General features: G+C 40.4%; 1 protein-coding gene across 1 annotated transcript; it reads right to left on the bottom strand.

Moving 5' to 3' along the window:
- Positions 1-16591: 16591 nt before the first annotated feature.
- LOC114619857 (proteasome subunit beta type-3) lies at positions 16592-17330 on the bottom strand. The gene has a single exon (XM_028765804.1). The coding sequence runs from the start codon at positions 17291-17293 to the stop codon at positions 16676-16678; it is 618 nt and encodes a 205-aa protein (XP_028621637.1). The 5' UTR covers positions 17294-17330; the 3' UTR covers positions 16592-16675.
- Between the last annotated feature and the right edge of the window lie 272 nt (positions 17331-17602).

Below are 17602 nucleotides of genomic sequence, written 5' to 3'. Positions count from 1 at the left end.
CCAGGCAGCTGATGACGAGCAGGCACAGAGCCACCCCCCCCCCCAATTCCAGCCATTCCTTCAGATGAGACATTGCTTGAATTATCCAACTGGTTAATCCAGAAATTAGGGAGGCGTCTACTCGGGTTGAATTGATGTAGACGAGGGAGTGTTGTAAATCTCTCAGCAACTTATCCAAATCTCTGGACCAATTCCCTACTAGATACTGAGAAAGTTCTTTGGAAAGATTACTGGCACGGCTTGCATTCTGAAATGGTATGGAGGTAACACATAACCCAGTATATTTCCACTGACAACCCACCTGAGCTAATTCCATAAGCACATCTACTTGTTCCTGAACTAAATCAACTCTTTGATTAAGCAAAAGAATGCCCACTTTTTTTTCACTTTCTGAGTCTTTATTTTTACATCACTGAATTACAAACCATCAGTAACTTTTTAATATGGACAATCAAATTTTTACCCACAGAATGTCTACAAGAATTATATCTTTAAAAAATACAACCAGTTTTTATATTTTTAAAATATCTGAACTCAAATAAATTAATATCTTAAAATGTACACTCCTCATACTATTTATTTGGCATTTTCTCTAATCTTTTGTGCATGATGCCTGTGGGACATAATCACATCCTCAGTGCTCTGGTTCCAGTACTGTGACTGAAGCAGGGTTGGGACACACTTATAGACAGTATGAACATGCAGTAATAAAATAGCTTCTTAGAAAACAAGTTCCTCGTCGGGTGGCAGCCACCCAGCTAGAGATGCAGAATAAACTCTGGGTCAAAGATGAAAAGCTCAAACAGCTGAAGGCCATTGTGATTGAACCCAAACCTGAGAAGCCAGAGAGACTCTCCCGGGAGCGGGACCTGGAGAAAATCATTCAGAAATCTGTTTCACCTTCTCCTGTGCCTCTTTCTAGTAACAATATTGTTCAGCTTTCCAACGGCCAGCAGCAACTCATGAGCCAGCCACAGCTCCACAGACGCTCTAATTCTTGCCGCAGCATTTCTGTAGCTTCCTGTATTTCGGAATGGGAGCAGAAACTATCTCCATTCAGCACACCTGTCAATGTCACCTCTCTTGCAAGGCCTAGGCAGCAGGAGCCAGGACAAAGTAAAACGTGTGGCGTGTCAGACAGAAGGCGAGGCATGTACTGGACTGAAGGCAGGGAGATGGTCCCTACATTCAGCAGTGAGATAGGCATAGAAGAGGACCATTGCCGCAGAACACACCAATTCCTGTATGACACAGAAGGTCCCGCTCAGCAGGTGGCAGATGGGTAGATAAGCCTGCCTCTAATCTGAAAACTGAGACAGTAATGCAGCCACATGTCCCTAACACCATCATAGTGTCTGTTGCAAATGAAAAGGCACTGGCTAAGTGTGAGAAGTACATGCTGACCCACCAGGAACTAGCTTCCGCTGGAGAGCTTTCACACTAAAGTCGTTAAGGGTGATGTATATAAGACGAGAGGTGGTGGACAATTGGTTCAGTTTACTGATATTGAGACTTTAAAACAAGAATCGCTAACTGCCAGTCGAAAACGAAGATCGTCCACACTAGCCCCAGCCCAACCAGATGGTACAGAGTCTGAATGGACCGATGTAGAAACAAGGTGTTCTGTTGCTGTTGAAATGAGGGCAGGATCTCAGCTGGGACCCGGATATCAGCACCACACACAACCCAAGCGCAAGAAACCTTGAGCTGACAGCACTGGCACCAGAAGACTGTTTTTACTCCTTTTGGTGATTTATCCAAAGCTGTGCAGACACAGTGTCTGAGTCATCTTGCAGAAGAATGTATCTAGATCACGTTTCCTTTTTTTATTGTGACTTTTGGTTCCAACTGTTCTGAATATTTTCTAAGGTTTTATAAAAAAAACAAACAAATGCTATTGATTAGCTGCAAAAAAATCCACTTTAGACATATTTAACAATTAAGACTTTCAAAATAAAGATGGCGATTGCCCAATGGTAAAACCATTTTAGGAAGTTATTTAGAATTTTGTATGTATATATTCACTTTTAACTGAAATAAAAAAGCACTAAGAATTGAAAAAAAAAAAAAAAAAGAAAACAAGTTCCTTACAGAGTATGTTACTTACTGCAAGTGCTGTGTCCTCTGTCCAGCCTGCAGCTCCAGCTGTCCGGCATAACATAGTTTGGCCAAGGCTCCCTGAGAGCTGGTCCACTGTTGGTACTGTCGCTACAAGAGAAGACTGTGGTGTCAGTTAGCATGTGGTGTGGTGGGATATTGGTTCCCTCAACTCTGTGGGGCCCCTGTGCTTCCTGCCTAGCTGAAGACAGCTGGCCCCAGTTAGGGCCCTGTGGGATGCTCTTTTTTCATTGCTACATCTCCACTCCTCCTCCTCCTTCATTCCCAAAGCTTTAACAGAATCAGATCTTAGTGGGCCAAGGGCTCAGAGAAACAGTATGTTAAACTCAAAGGAAGCTTTGCTTTCTGAGAAAAAGAAAACTAATTCCCTCTCCTTTCTGCAGCATAAGAGTGAGTATGCCTCCCTTAAAGATTACTGTTTGATCACAGTATTAGAGTGAAGCCAGAAAGCTGGCTTATTTGTTTTAAAGTACAAGCCAAGGCACTTTCTTAGGAGCTTTCTAGGGAAGTAAAAAGTAGCTTGGATGGCCTCACTGCCATGAGGATTTGGTTCCTCCAAAGGCCTTGCATACCTGATGCATCATCCATCGCTGAGAGATGAATCATGGTGGTGACACACTGGTCCAATATACAACATCCTGGCTGGGGGAATGGCATGGACTTAACATAGCAGACAGGTGGCCAAGACACATACAAGATATTCTAGAAGCTATGCCTCCAGGACCGCAGAGCTCAACTGCTGGCTTTAATACTTGGCAAAGGAGAAGGGAGGCCTCCTGGTCTTCCTAGGATTATGAAATGGGAACTAATTTACATGAAGTTGAAAATGTTTATATTTTAAATATTGTACCTGATCAGGTCCCAACCACAGTCCAGTTCCAAGTTGAAGAGCAACTTTAGCTACTGAAGTAGCAATTGCTTGGCAGTCAAGTTGAAACAAGCAACTTACCAGTTTTAGCACCAGGGCTCAAAACAATAGGAATAAAGAAGTAGTGAGTAGCTCCGTTGTCTGTGAGGTGTTTTTAATAGTGCATTTTATTAAATTAGCCACACTAGGGATGTAGCTCAGTTGGTATAGTGTCTGCCTAGTATGTATAAAGCCCTGGATTCAATTTGTAAAACTTATGACAGGCATGCAATCTCAGCGTGTAGGGGGGACCAGAAGCTTTACTAGCCTAGTACTTGAGAAACACTTAAAATGGAAACTTGTTTTTTGAGACAGAGTATCATAGGCTTGGTTGGCCTGAAGTTCATCATGCAGATCAGCGTGGCCTCAAGGTTGCAGGCATCTTCTACCTGCCTCTTCTCTTAAGTGCTGGGATTAAAGGTGTGTGTCACTGTGCCCATGACCAACTGGACACTTAAGGAGTTGAGTCCTGTTGCATAGGTCTCCATAACATCAAGGTGTACACATATACTACTTTTAGAAGATTCCAGTCCTCTAAAGCAAAGGAACAGAGCATTAACTGCCTCTATCTAAACTCAGCTCCAAGGATTGATACTCTGAGAGGAAGCATGATTTCAGCATTAATTAATCCTTTTAAATTAGCCAACAAAGTTTTACATCCCAAGTCTAAACCTAGACACTGGTTCTGGTGGCAAACACCTGTAATTCCAGCAGTTGGGATGTCAAGGCAGAAGGATCAAGAGTTCAGTTATGCTTGGCTACATACTAAATTTGAACCTAGCTTAGGTTCTATGAGATCCTGTTTCAAACAAACAAACAAACAAACAAAACCACAAATGGAGTTTAACCCTTGTCAGTTTTGTGAGGAACCACTCAAGAGAGGCGCCTGTTCTCCGTTTCCATGGCTGCCACACAGAACTGTTCTGCCCACTCCCATTAGTCTTAACTTCTGAGCCACCCTGTGGCTGAATGCCAAGGAGATACTTGCACGTTTACCCCTACTGTAGACCACTGAAGTGTGTGTGCTTTCAGTATCCAGAAGGCCAAGCATGGCTGCTGCCTTTCTCAGCACGGGCACACAGTGTTCACCTTTAGAGTCCCCCATGTTAGAAGAATGCCCACTCTCAACTGACTATTAATACTACCCTGGATGTCCAAGGCCTCTGCAACTCCTGCAGACAAATTATTTAAAGTGGCCGCAGTCTGAACCGTAGTAGTCAAGGTGACTACAACTGCTGTGGCAGCTGTGGCAGACACGGCAATGGCTGTAATTATTGTTGCAGTAATGCCAAAATCTCTCTTTGGTCTAAATAAAGTCATGGCGGAGGGGGCTTCCACAGGCCACGGGACATATCTAGGCATGCGGGCAACCATTGTAAAATGATGAGAAGAAGTATTCCAGCACATATATAAAAACAACTATTATCACTGCATTTTAAAAGGCTACTATTATAATTACCATTAAACACTATAAAAACAAAAGGAGGCCACACACAAACTGGTGTAGGCCCAAAGGAAACATTATACCTTGGACATATTAGTCACTAATTAAAAACATAATACCCCTGGTAAATGTAAATCCAAGGAGTCCGGTACTGGGGCAATCTCTCCATCCGACAGCAAATAGGGTAACTGCAAGGAAACATCACTAGAAAAAACCTAGGAAAAACTTGTGCAGAATGCATCAACGGTAGAGGTTTAAGAAAAAAACAGACAAAATACCCCACCGCAATTCATTGCTTCTTATCATTGGTATCCTCCCCATCAACAAGAGCATGTTTAGGGCCATCATCCTCACAATTCTCTGGTTGCACAGCTCTGGTAAACCACTCAAATGCCCAGGCTGACCACACTTAAAACAGTTTCCATTCCTTAAGCTACTTCTGTCTCGCGTCATTTGCATAACTGTTTCAGCCAAACCAGCATTAGAGAGAGGTCCCTGTAACTCCCTACAGATCTTCAACCATACCTCCAGCCCCTTGTTCTTATATGGGTTGATGGCCTGCCTACACTCCTTGGTACATTGCTCAAAAATCAACTGTTTCAGTAAAGGCATGGCTGTATCAGGGTCCCCAAAAATTCTTCCCCCAGCTTCTACCATTCTAGCCACAAAGTCAGCAAATGGTTCCGCTGACGTTTGGATAATCTTAGTTAGGTTTCCTTGCACTTCTCCTCTATTTGGTAGAGATTTCCAAGCTCTAGTTCCCATCGTGTTAATTTGCTCATAAGCTTGCAGAGGATAACCAGTCTGTTGATTGGCAAACCTGCCTTGCCCCAGCAACATATCCTGACTCCATGCTAGCTGGCCATTAGCAGCATTTATGGCTGCCTGCTCTGCTGAGAATTCAATAAAATAGGCCTTCCAATCTAAATACTGTCTGGGAGATAGGCATGCTCTAGCTAAATTCTGCCAATCACTGGGGGTCATACAATGTCTGTGAAGGGTTTCCAGCTGTGTTATTACATAAGCAGCATTAACGCCGTAGGCTCGAACCCCTTCGGCCAGTATTTGGATAACCTTCCAATCAAGGGGCTCATGATAGTGATTGCCTTGGGCGTCCTGAAATACTGGAAAACACTGAGCTTGTAACTCCCTCCAGACCTCAGGCTCTGTCCCGAAGCTCCACTTGGAGCATACGGAAGCGGCAGTTGCAGCTCTGGCGCTTTGGTTCCACTTCTAGTTTCGTTTTTTCTAAACCCTGCACCAACTCTTCAAGCTCCTCTTCGGAAACTTCCTTTTCATCTGAGCTTTCTCCACTTTCCGACTTTTGAGACCGCTCCTCTCTCAGCTGCTCTAGTGCCTCACAGCCCCGTTCCAGCTCCGCTGCACATCTCCCTTCCTTTTCTTTTATACAATTCCTCACCAATTTCCACACGGTTAAAACTCCCGTGGGTAACACTCCCTGCTCCTTAGCAAATCTTAAGTCTTTTCCAAGCTTCTCCCAGCTGGATATAGTTAGGTATCCTGAAACTGAAAAACATGGCGCGTAAAAATTTTTCTACAGTAACCCTTTTTAATCCTATTCCTTTTACTTTCAATAATCTCCAAAGAGCTTGGCTTACAGAGGTTGAAGATGATGAATTCCCCATTGTGCTTGGTGTAACTTGTCCCACTACTGGGAACCTTATTGTCTCTAAACCGAGAACTTGCCCTTGTCCCTCTTACCTGGGAACTTACCAGCTAGCTGCCCTGACTGCGATGAGTTCTGAACTTCCCCATGCGGGCCACCACTTGTCGCTCTCATTCCAACCCGCAGAAAGGAGCAACACCACTCAGAGTTCTTCTCAAAGCAGTTGATTCAGGAACCTTAACAATGTTCAGAAGAGCCCCCGAGGCCTCTCCCTGTCTGCCCTTAAATCCCTGTGCCTGCACCACTCAGATCCTGCCACACAGGCACTCTCAATTGGTCCAAGGTGTTGCTCGTTAGATGGCCTGATAATGCATAGCAGCGAGTCTGTGCAGTACAGCCTGCGGACGTGGCTCTTCAGGGGTGTGTAAGGAAGTCAGGTGCTAGTCATAAGACTTGTAAGGAAGTCAGATGCTAGTCATAATACTTGGCAACCGTCCCAGGCGCCATCTTGGAATGGTCACCACACCCGCTCCTCACACTCAGTAGAAAAATCTTCTTCTAGTGGTTGATGGTAACTAACACTGAGATCCACAGCTGGACAATTTGCCAAGAATGAGAGACTTAGGAACACTCAGGCCTGAATGTGACATCTTTCTCAAATCCTTCCCCTCAGTCTTTAGGGATCTATATAGAAGAGAAGGCATAAAGATAATAAGAGTCACAGGTAGTCAATGACTTAAAGAAAACAGGTTTTTGTTTTTGTTTTTGTTTTACACAACAAGGCTGGTACTCATATGAACTCACAGAGGCTGTGACAGTATGCAGAAGACCTGCATGTATCTAGCTTTCATACCTATATGGTTTCCATACAGGCTGCTGTAGTCAAGATATGCCCACTGATACAATAGCAGCAAGCCTATGATGGCGAAACTATCTCTGGTTAGATTTGAGGTCTACTCAACAGAAGGAAACTTGATGCCTGGTACTGTAATCACAGTCAAAAGCCCATGGCTGTTGGAAGTCATAGGCCCTCAGGTAGAATCTGGTGCTGTTGTTTTAGTAAATGGTCATGATGTAAAAGGGCATTCTAATTATTGATGTACATACCCATAGACCTGGATTGCTCAACCTTGGTCAAAAACAAACAAACAAACAAACAAACAACCCCTTGTCTTTGCAGATGCCAGAAGCCAATGGAGAGATGTATAAGTATGCAAGGTTCTGAGAATAAGAAAGTGAGTGCTCAACCCTAAATGTGACCTCTATATCACTCTCCCATCCTCATGGCTCAGAAAACACTGGGGAAGAGAAGGTATAAAAATAATAATAACAGAAGGATGTGGCAGAGGCTGTGAAATGCTGTCTTCTGGATCTGATGTGGCCAGTGCACTGACAAGGTTTGCAAGCCAAAATTCTAGCATAGGGGCAGACGTTCTCCAGGCCCTGTCCCTTACTGAGAAGTTAGGAGAAAGTAACAGTTTCTTGGGAGTAAAAAATCATCTTTTGTGAGAGTGTGGCCACTCATAGAATTGCTATTAGGTTCTAGTGAATGGTCCCACATTCCTGCACATACAGGCATCATTAACTGGAGTTAGATTTTTCTCTTTTTAAAGAAAAAAAAAAGTAGTTGGTAGGGGAATATGTTATTGTAGAGTGAAAAATTATAGATACTGGGTATATAGAATTCTTTTTAGACATATAAAATATTCTTTAGGCTTTCTTTATAAGGACATGGAAAATTTTCTGAGAAACTGAACCATGAAGCAAGTTAGGAATGTGGAAAGACCAGTCACCATTACTGGAACTGGCCTATCCCAAAGAGAAAGGAAAGAATGCAAGGGAACTAAGAGGAACCAAGCTGGGAACCAAGCTGGTAACTGCAGTGACAGGGCAAGGCCGAAGTAACAGGGCAGGACCACATTCTTGAGAAAGATAATCGTACAGAGAGTTTTCACCTGACCCTGACTCCCGTAGGTTGGGTTCCTTTAGAATGTTCCACTATTTTTATGTTATACCACCCTAGCAACCCCTCACCCCCTCCCCATTCCTTGGTTTGTGGTTTTTCCCTTTAAAAACCCCTTTCAAACTGGCTGTCAGGGTCAATTCAGCTCCTGCGTGGGCATACGAATTGACAGGCAGCTAGTTGTCACGCCCTAATAAACCTCACAATTGCTCTGGTACACGGTGTCTTGAGCAGATTACTGGGTGGCCGCGACTTTCTGAGACTTGAGTGAAGGTCTCCCCTCTGCGGAGGTCTTCATTATAAAGTAGAGGGTTAGACATGATCAGATAGTATTTCACTGTATGCATGGATTCTCAGTAATGAAGAAGCATTAATAAAAGAACTACTCTTTTAGAATAATAAAGATAAAAAATTGCCTATTACCGTAGAGGCTTCCATATATATATATATATATATATATATATATATATATATATATATAGTTTAAATTGATTTACCCTATAATAGGCAACAAAGCCATGACTAGAAACCACAGGCTAATTATCAAAGCACCAGGAATATATTACTTTTGTTGGAGTAGTTAGCCATTAAGATTCCTCAGATTGCCAAACATTACAGGATATTCCCAATGCCCCTGGATTCCCTCTAGATTTTTACGGTAAGATATCATTGCTGAAGACAACATACACTTGAGTTATATACTGTGGAGAAATTAAACTTGTATTTATCTGAACACTTCATTGCTATTTGTTAGCTTTCATAGTCCTTGAAGATGGTATGCATGCTGTCAAGGACAAAAAGGAAATCATCACTCTTACCCAGTTGTGAACCTTGAGAGCTGCAGTAATGACCAGTCTGGCAGTCATGCCCAGCAGCATGAATGTGATAGGAGTAATCAACCATACAGTCTTAAACTGACTCCTGACTCATTGCCATGAGGGCATCTCTCAACCCTCAGCAGTGAAGCTTCTCTTTGCAGTAGATGGCAATTAACATGGAGATCTACAACTGGTTAAGGTTCACAGAATATGAGACATTGGATTGCTCTGACTTCAATGGCACATCTGTATCACACCCTCCTCCTCCCAAGACTCAGGCATATTGAGGAATAAAAGGGTAGAAAGAGTGTAAGAGCCAGAGGTGGGGGATGACTACAAGGGCGCAGTGTTCTCTGGCTGTAGTAAGACAGTTGTACATATGAACGTACAGTGACTGTGACAGCCTACAGAAGACCTATGCAAGTTGAAGCTAGACAAAACCCCAATATCAACAGGGAATGTAGGCCTGAAGTCCTACCCCTGGCAGAGGAGCTTTTGGCAATTGATAGCTGCTTGGAAAGGAAGAGTCAGTTTTCTTTAAGTCCGTAGCCCCAAATAGGTTGATTATTCTCTAATAGAAGGCTACATACTCAAGCGAATATGGTTATAAGAGTTGGACTATATAGATTAAAGACAAAAATGAAACAAAGTTAAGTGGATCAGAAAAGGGTGGCGAAGAAAGGAGGTGTGTGTGGGGGTGATGAACATGATCAAAGTACCTTGTATGCAATTCTCAGATAAGTAACTAGAGTATTTGTAAACATTGATTCAGGTGGCTCTTGCTTCATCAATCCAGTTAAAATAGATAAATGAAGGCAGTTGTCTGGAAATAAAGAAATGTTTGCTAGGAGAAAAGAGGATAACAGAGAAGACGGTCATTGACAAATGCTTGCGAGAATATTCCCAGCATCTCAGACTTGTCTTCACCACACTCTTCCTGAGTGGCATGTTTCATCTGGGAGTCAGATGATTAATACTAATGTAGTTCTTCAAGTAAATATTTAATTTTTACCCATAGGGTCTCATGCTGTGGAATACTGCCTTTTTCTGGGAAATGTATCCTTTAAAAGGAGCATTTTTCTTCCAAGTAATTCTGCCCATATAAGGGAATCCTACAGTCCTGAATGCTTCTCATTCCAGTTCACTTGTTTTTGAATTAGAGTGATGCCCAGCCTACAATGACTGATTTCATTTAGATGTTTTGGTTTTACTATGGTGCAAAATAGTATACATTGAGTAGAAATCCCACTTTGAAATTTGGCTTGCTTTCCTGGGGTAAGGGTATTCAGTCTGGTCATCTTTTGTGATGCTGAACAGCAGCTGTGGCCTCAGCTACCAGGGCACCCCTCAGTGATGAAAGTGCAGAAGTGGTACTCTGTTATGAACTGTAGTGTTGTGGTTTGTGCTGAGGAAGGTAGATGATTCCGATGAATTGTCACTTGAAGTGTGCTATCCTCCATCTTGAAGGCGTCCAGATTCATCTCAGATTTTATCCACCACATTCTCTGTGTGTGTGTTTGTTCCTATACGTCTGTGTGTCTATCCATCCATATCTATATCATTCATATATATATATATATATATCTCCACATGTACGTATGTACATTTCTATCTATCTATCATCTATCTATCTATCTATCTATCTATCTATCTATCTATCTATCTATCTATCTATCTGTAATCTGTCTGACTAAATGCCTGACTGTCTGTCTATTATGGTCTTATTTTCTGGCTTCAGACTTTTGCTTGCTTCTTCAAATCTTGTTTCTCTTTTGCACCTTCTCAAACATTTCAAGTCTCTTGTTTGTGAGCTTCTGCTTTACATGCCAATTCCCCTTGGAACCAGCATTTAGGAAACAAAAGATTGGCTATCTTTCCAAGACAGAGGATAAATGGAAACTTGTTTTCTGTGCTTTTAGTTACTTATAATAAAGACTAAAATGCCACATATAATTATTCTACCATTACACTTAGAAGGCAGCAAATTGCAGGTATATTAACAGCATTTAAACCAGACAAGAAAATAAAACAACAGCAACTATTTTTAAATACTCTTGGGTCAGTGTTCTTATTTTTCTTTTTAAAGTAGAGTTTGGTTGCATTGCAACATTATGCTTAATTTACAATTATTTTATGAACTTGGCAGAATTTTGCAAAAAACTGTACCACTTAAAAATTTTGCTAAGTGAAATGTAGAAAGTCTAAATCTGTGTTGAATCAAGCAGAGCACAAAATGTACTCTGAAGACTTTCAGGAATGAATGGAAATGAAGGGAAAGGCATGTTGTCTTTGCTGATGAAATTGTGAGGCTATAAAATACATTTTCTTCTTTATTTTGCTTAAAATTTAAAATGCAAGGAAAAATATCCAGAAATCATAGCACAAAATATAATAGTAAGTATAATATCTTCAGGAAATAAAGATTGTAAATCATTTGAATGTAATTTGATTTCCTACCTGTCACCATAGAAGGAGGAGACCTATTAAAGCCGTTATGCTCTGCTTCCTGAAAACCAGGTCTACACAGTATGCAAAGCTCTGTGTCACATGGTGCTTGCATTAGCCAGATAAGGAGTTACCACTCACTCCAGAGTGAAGTTGGAACTCCTAAAGAAAGGGGTGTTAGAGTCAGTGAACACACGCCATGAAGGTGCCTTAAAAATCAAATCTATGTCAGAAAGCATGCCTGTTTATGTTTCTTTCCAGTCTCAGATGTCTCTAGAGTATGTTTTAATTGGTCAATGCCTAACATATAAAACATGCACTTCTGTGTATCCTCTCTGTGTTTTCCAAAGGGATAGCAAGAAGCTTCTACATTAAGAGCATTTGTATAGACAAGGCAGTCGAACTTGAGCACTGACCCTAACACAGACACTTGCCTGCACAGGGAGGGAGGTTAACTGGCATTTGATCTTGCTGTGCACTAGAAATTTGTGTCCTCTTTTGTTTCTTCTCTTGTGTTTCTGTCTAGTTTGTACTAATATTTGTCTTGGTTGCTTTAATGTGACTAATGGATTTAAAGTCACTTTATTTTTTGATATAGTCAAGGTTTATTACTGTTTCACTTGGATTAGAATGAAATCTTCAAGTATATCTGATGAAAGATTGAGACATTTCTATGAGATATTTAACTACTGTTCACCTTATTTTCTGTATGTCTCTTAGAGAAAAATGTAAAACATTATTGAAAATATAGATGAAGAGATCCTATTTTTAATTAAGATGGTTTATAATCTTGACATATATATGAAATTATATATATAATATGAAAAATATATATATAAATTTTTAAATTAAGGTTATTTAAAACAACTTGAAAATTATATGATTAATGGATAAAAGTGGTATTCAAGACTCAAGTCCTAATATAGAATATTGAATATTCAGATAGAATTATATAGCTTGATGAGGGAATTTTACACTTTCACCCTTGTAAATTTTAAGATTTAGATACAACAAGGATCTCACATTTTGTTTCGTTTTTTTTTTTTTCTCCACAGATTTTTCTTTACTGGAATTTGATTGACTTTTCCCTGTCTCTATTGAAAGCACATGGCAGGGATTGGATTCTGGTCTTCTTTTACTCCTGACTCAAACTCCACAATTCCTCATGAAGTCTTAAGAATGAATAGCTGAAGTCCATTTTCCTTCTGAAAAAAGTCTTGTGATCTCACTGATTACCCTGTGTAGAACGCAGCAGTAGTGGGCTTCTACGGTGAATGATGGCCAAGCATGGAAGTAAAGGTTCTGAGAGTTCCTGTCTCAGAACACTGAGTCATCTCACTGGTATACTGTAAAGAGAACACTGCATAACGGGGATGGGAACTTAGAGATGGCCGTTTAATTGGCAAACACTGAGATGCTGTGACAGAACAAACAAAATGTTCATTTCTGCAATGGGAGAGAATAAGGAGCCTAAAACTAAACCCATTCATCTGTAGCAAAGTGACTTTAAATAAAGGTGGTAAGAAAATGTACTTGAGAAAAGCCAGTCTCTTTAATAACTAATAGTGGAAAAATTACAAATACGCATAAAAAGTTAAACTAGACTTCCCCATCTTACCATGTACAAAATCAAACTCAGAATAGATAGAAAACTTGAATGCATAGAGGCCCACATAGCAGGAATATCTATGACACTGAAGTGATGGATGAATTTCTGGATCAGATCTCAAGAGCACAGGAATATAGTAAACATTTACAGGTGAGAGGATATTGAACAAAAGTGCTCCTGTGCAGTAAACATTGACTAAGTGAGAGGCAGTTAGCAGAATGGAAAAAATTGTTTGCCACATAGTCATTTGACAAGGCCTGAACACCAAGAAGGAACTTTTAAAAAGTCCTACAAATAATCTAACTGAGAAACGAATGTAGACCTAATTCAACATTTTCCAAATAAAGATGTAGAGGAATTTTAATCCAGCAACATGACTTCTCTGGCAAGGAATCACAAACAAAAAATTTCTAGGTCTGTGGGATCCAGCTGAATGACTCACCTTTAGTCCCTCTGACTGGAATACAGACACACCCTTAGGGCACTCTTGTAATCCCAAACAATGAAGGTAAGATTAATTTGTAGAAGACAGCAGCCATGTTTGGAAGTGACATCTAATTGAGAGGCAGATAGAGTGACAAATCAGAGAAAGATTTGACAGAAAGAATTGGAGCTGGTTTATGCACAACTTTCATGAGAACAGGAGAGGAAAGAGAAGACTTAAGAGAGCAATGGAGAGAAACAGAGAGGGAGGCAGCTTTATCAGGACAGTTTTACAGAGACAGGTTGCAGGTGAAGACAGAAAGAGCCAGAGAATGAGGAGTAGCCAGAAGATTAGAACAGATTGCCAGAGGTAGTTTAATGCCAGTTTGAATCAGTTAGCTTGGAAAGGAGTTTCAGTGAGAACAGCTGAGTTGAACCAGCCAGCCAGAGTTTAGAATGGACTAGAAAGAATGAGCTTATTCAGCAGTAAGCCTTTGACACAACAATTACATCTTTTGAATAAAAGTTACATTTACATAAAAATATGTAAGTAGTTGGCAAGTGATGGAAATATGTCCAGCATCACTAACCATCAGGTCAAAATCAATCAAAACCACAATGAGCTCTCAGCTCATTCTTGTTAGAAAAAGACAGCAGATGAGTTCTGGGGAAGATGCAGAGAATGGAGATGCCATACTTAGTGCTGGTGGTGGTCTAGCTACTATGGAGGCTTTACAAGAGTTAAAAATAGAACAACCATATAGCCCACAAATCATTCATATATATATCCAAAGGAAATTAAATGAATAGGTCCAGGGAACATCTGTGTTCATGATTTTACAGCACTTTCACAGTGGCTAAGAAATAGAATAGTTGACAAAAGGGTAAGTCCTGAATCTGAGACATACACAGAATTGAATATTATCCAGTCTTTATAAAGGTAAAATGTCATCATCTTTGACAATGTAAGTGATCATTACATTAGAGTTCATTACACAAAGTGGTTAAACAACTTAGGTACAAATGCTGAGTGATGGCACTCATATGGCAGATTTAAAAATGTTAGTGTTAAGGAAGCTGAGAATAGAATAATACTTTCCAGATATTGGGAGTACTAGTTGGGAGATGGCACAGAAAACGTTGGTGGATTCTAGTTTTTAAAAAGCTAGAAAAGTTGATTTTGAATATTTTACCATAATTAAATAATAAATGGGATAAAATTCATTTCTATTATATAATTTTTATGCTTAGCAATGATAAAATATATTAGAATACTGTGTTTACTTTAACTTAAGGATGCTCTTTATCAGTGGTTCTCAATCTGTGGAGGTTGCGTATCAGATATTTTGTACAACAGATATTTACAATTTATAACAGTAGCAAAATTACAATATGAAGGACTATGTTAAAGAGTTGCAGCATTAGGAAGGTTGAGGACCATTGTTCTACATCATTATGATCAATAAAAAGTAAGTTAAAAAGGCTATGGCTCAGTGGTGTAGCACTGACATAGTATGTGTGAGGCCTCAGGTCCAATCCTTAGTACTAAAAAAGGAAATGATGGAAATTCTTGTGTTTTAAAAAAGTAACTGATTTTCTAATGGATCACGCATAATCATTTACATTCTAGTCTTTTTATTTTATTATTCATTCCCAATCCTCTGGCCAATCAACAAAGGCTGCTCTTTGCCAACTTTTGGTCATATGAAAAGCATAGCTTTATATACAATGCTTCTTATTTCATCATCATAAAGGTATATTTGTCAGGTGAGATACAACATATTTTATTTAAGTTTGTTGGCTTGATTTATAACTTTTAAATATTTAGACATATGGTATATGGGCCTCTATTTGTATTCTTGTCCTGGGAGAGACTGCATATGATAACTTTATAAGGTTGGAATTGCAATTCTCATCATTTAGAGAAGGGACCTAAAGCACAGAGGAGTTAAATAAATTGCTTAAGACAATCCAGTGGGTAAGTGGAAGAGAGCTAACTTATCATCCTGGTCTTCTCACCTCCTAAACCCCCTCAAAACCACAGTATTTGTTAGGAAGGATTGCACTCCCCGCTGTGGCTACTGTGATGGGAAGAGATGGAGGGAATACTGGAGTAGGGATGTTCCTCCTGCCTGCTACTCACTCAGGAAACATCAGGATAGTAGGACAGAGAAGGAGAGGAAGGAGGAAAGTCACACACAAGTTGAGGGAGGACCAGAGGCTGAAGCTAGAACAGCTATACAATAGCAAATCAGAGGATCTTTTCAAGTATTTTTTATTTGATGACCAAAGTGCTATCTACTCTTTTAACTAAAAAAGAAAGCTGCCCTAAGTCAGGGTGGATAGTAACATTCTTTTGGACACATTCTTTTGGTGTCAAAATCATGGCTCTCTCACTGAAAACTGAATATTCAACCTGGAGAAATGACCACACCTCTCCGTCTCAACTGTTCTCATCTTGAAAGTGGGAATAATAGTAGTTTCCTCCTCACATAGTTTAGCATGAAACCCTACTTAATATTTGAAAATTCAGAATGAAGCTTAAATTTATGTACATATGTAGTTATAAGCTCCCAAGGAATATTGATTTGGGACTTGAATAGTCAATTATTGGTATTTCAAAATATTCCTATATTATTATTTACTAAATAATATATTATATACTAAATAATTAATAATAATTTTAAGACATCAAGTGAAGGAAGTTTTTTAAAAATGGTTCACTTGAATTATTCACTTATTAATGAAAATGTTTAGATAGTTTTCTTTCTGTGTATAAAAATCTATTTGATTGACCATCACTTTCTACTGGTATATTTTGAAGCCACTTATGGACACAAGTAAACTGGGTAATATGATCAAAATACATGTGAATTGGCTGTTTATTTGTAGATTTTTTTATTTTAAATTGTGGTGTGTGTGTGTGTTGCATTTGTGTTTGCTATGGTGTATATGTCTGTGCTTGTATATGTGGAGGCCAGATATCAATATTTGATGTCTACACTATCACTTCCGACTTGACTGTAGAGTTCACTGCTTGCATTAGGTTGACTTGCAGAAGTCTCCAGACATCCTTCCATCTTTAGCCCTGAAGCTCAGGATTATAGAACCCAGGTTTTAAGTAACTGATGGATATCTGGATGTTTATGCAATAAGTACTACCCACTGAACCTGACTGACTATTTAATTTGTCATCACCATCATCACCATAATTATTATTATTTTTTTTTTTTGGCATGAAAGAAAGGCAATTTTATTAAAAAGAAAAACAACAAAAGGGAGATGGGACCAGAGCACAGGTTAGTCCATCTAGAGCACAGGTTAGTCCATCCGGGCCTTCAGCGTTCTGGTAGTGATCTTGTCTTTCTCAATGATGTGGACAACAATGCCCATGCCTGAGACGGCATCCCGGTCCACAGCGTTCAGCATGGCCTGGGAAATGGTTTCAAACAGGTGCTCTGGATCCATGTTGGGCTCCCAGAGAGACTCACACATCCCGTACATCTGTTCGGAGCAGGTACCACTGACTACAAAGTCGTCCGTCACCATGGGACAGCCAATGAGGTCCAGAGAGCAAATGAAGGGCTTAAAGGTCTTCGGGTCCAGGCCAGCAATGACAGGCTCTGTGTAGTAGGGACCAAACCGTTTCTCATACAAGAGGTTGGCCACCATGCTCATGAGGGTGTAAGGCTTGATCTGCCGACCTTCCTTCAGCTCATACAGGTTCAGTCGGAACTTGAGACGCTGGGCAACTGTCTGGACGTCAGTGGCCAGGCCGGCCAGGCCTATGTAGAGCCTGTCACCCATGGGAAAGATCTTCTGGAAGTCCGTGGTCACCATCTGGGCCTGGATCCCGAAACGCCTGTCTGCAGCGATGGCCACACAGTTCTTTCCTTTCATGGCCATGACGGCCCCTCCATTATAGGACATAATAGACATGATTGCGATGTATTGGGAGCACGACCACTACTGAGTTGCCTGCCCATCACCATAATTATATTTCATTATATTCTATGTGTATAGGTGTTTGCCTGAATGTGTTTGTGCCATGTGACCCTAGAGGTAACCAAGTGGGTACTGTGAATCAACTCTAGATGTCCTGGATAGACAGTCACTGCTCTTTACCACTGAGCCCACTCTCCAGCCCTGAATTGGTTATTGGTACACAAAAGGCACATCACTCTTAGACGAACTCTTACTGCTTTATTCTGTTGATTCCTTTGAACAAATGATCTTCTAGATATCTGA

This window comes from Grammomys surdaster, unplaced genomic scaffold (assembly GCF_004785775.1).
Source record: "Grammomys surdaster isolate TR1022 unplaced genomic scaffold, NIH_TR_1.0 165, whole genome shotgun sequence".
Classification (NCBI taxonomy): Eukaryota; Metazoa; Chordata; class Mammalia; order Rodentia; family Muridae; genus Grammomys; species Grammomys surdaster.
The sequence above is the reverse complement of the archived record's forward strand: the minus strand, read 5'-3'. Positions and strand labels throughout refer to the sequence as shown.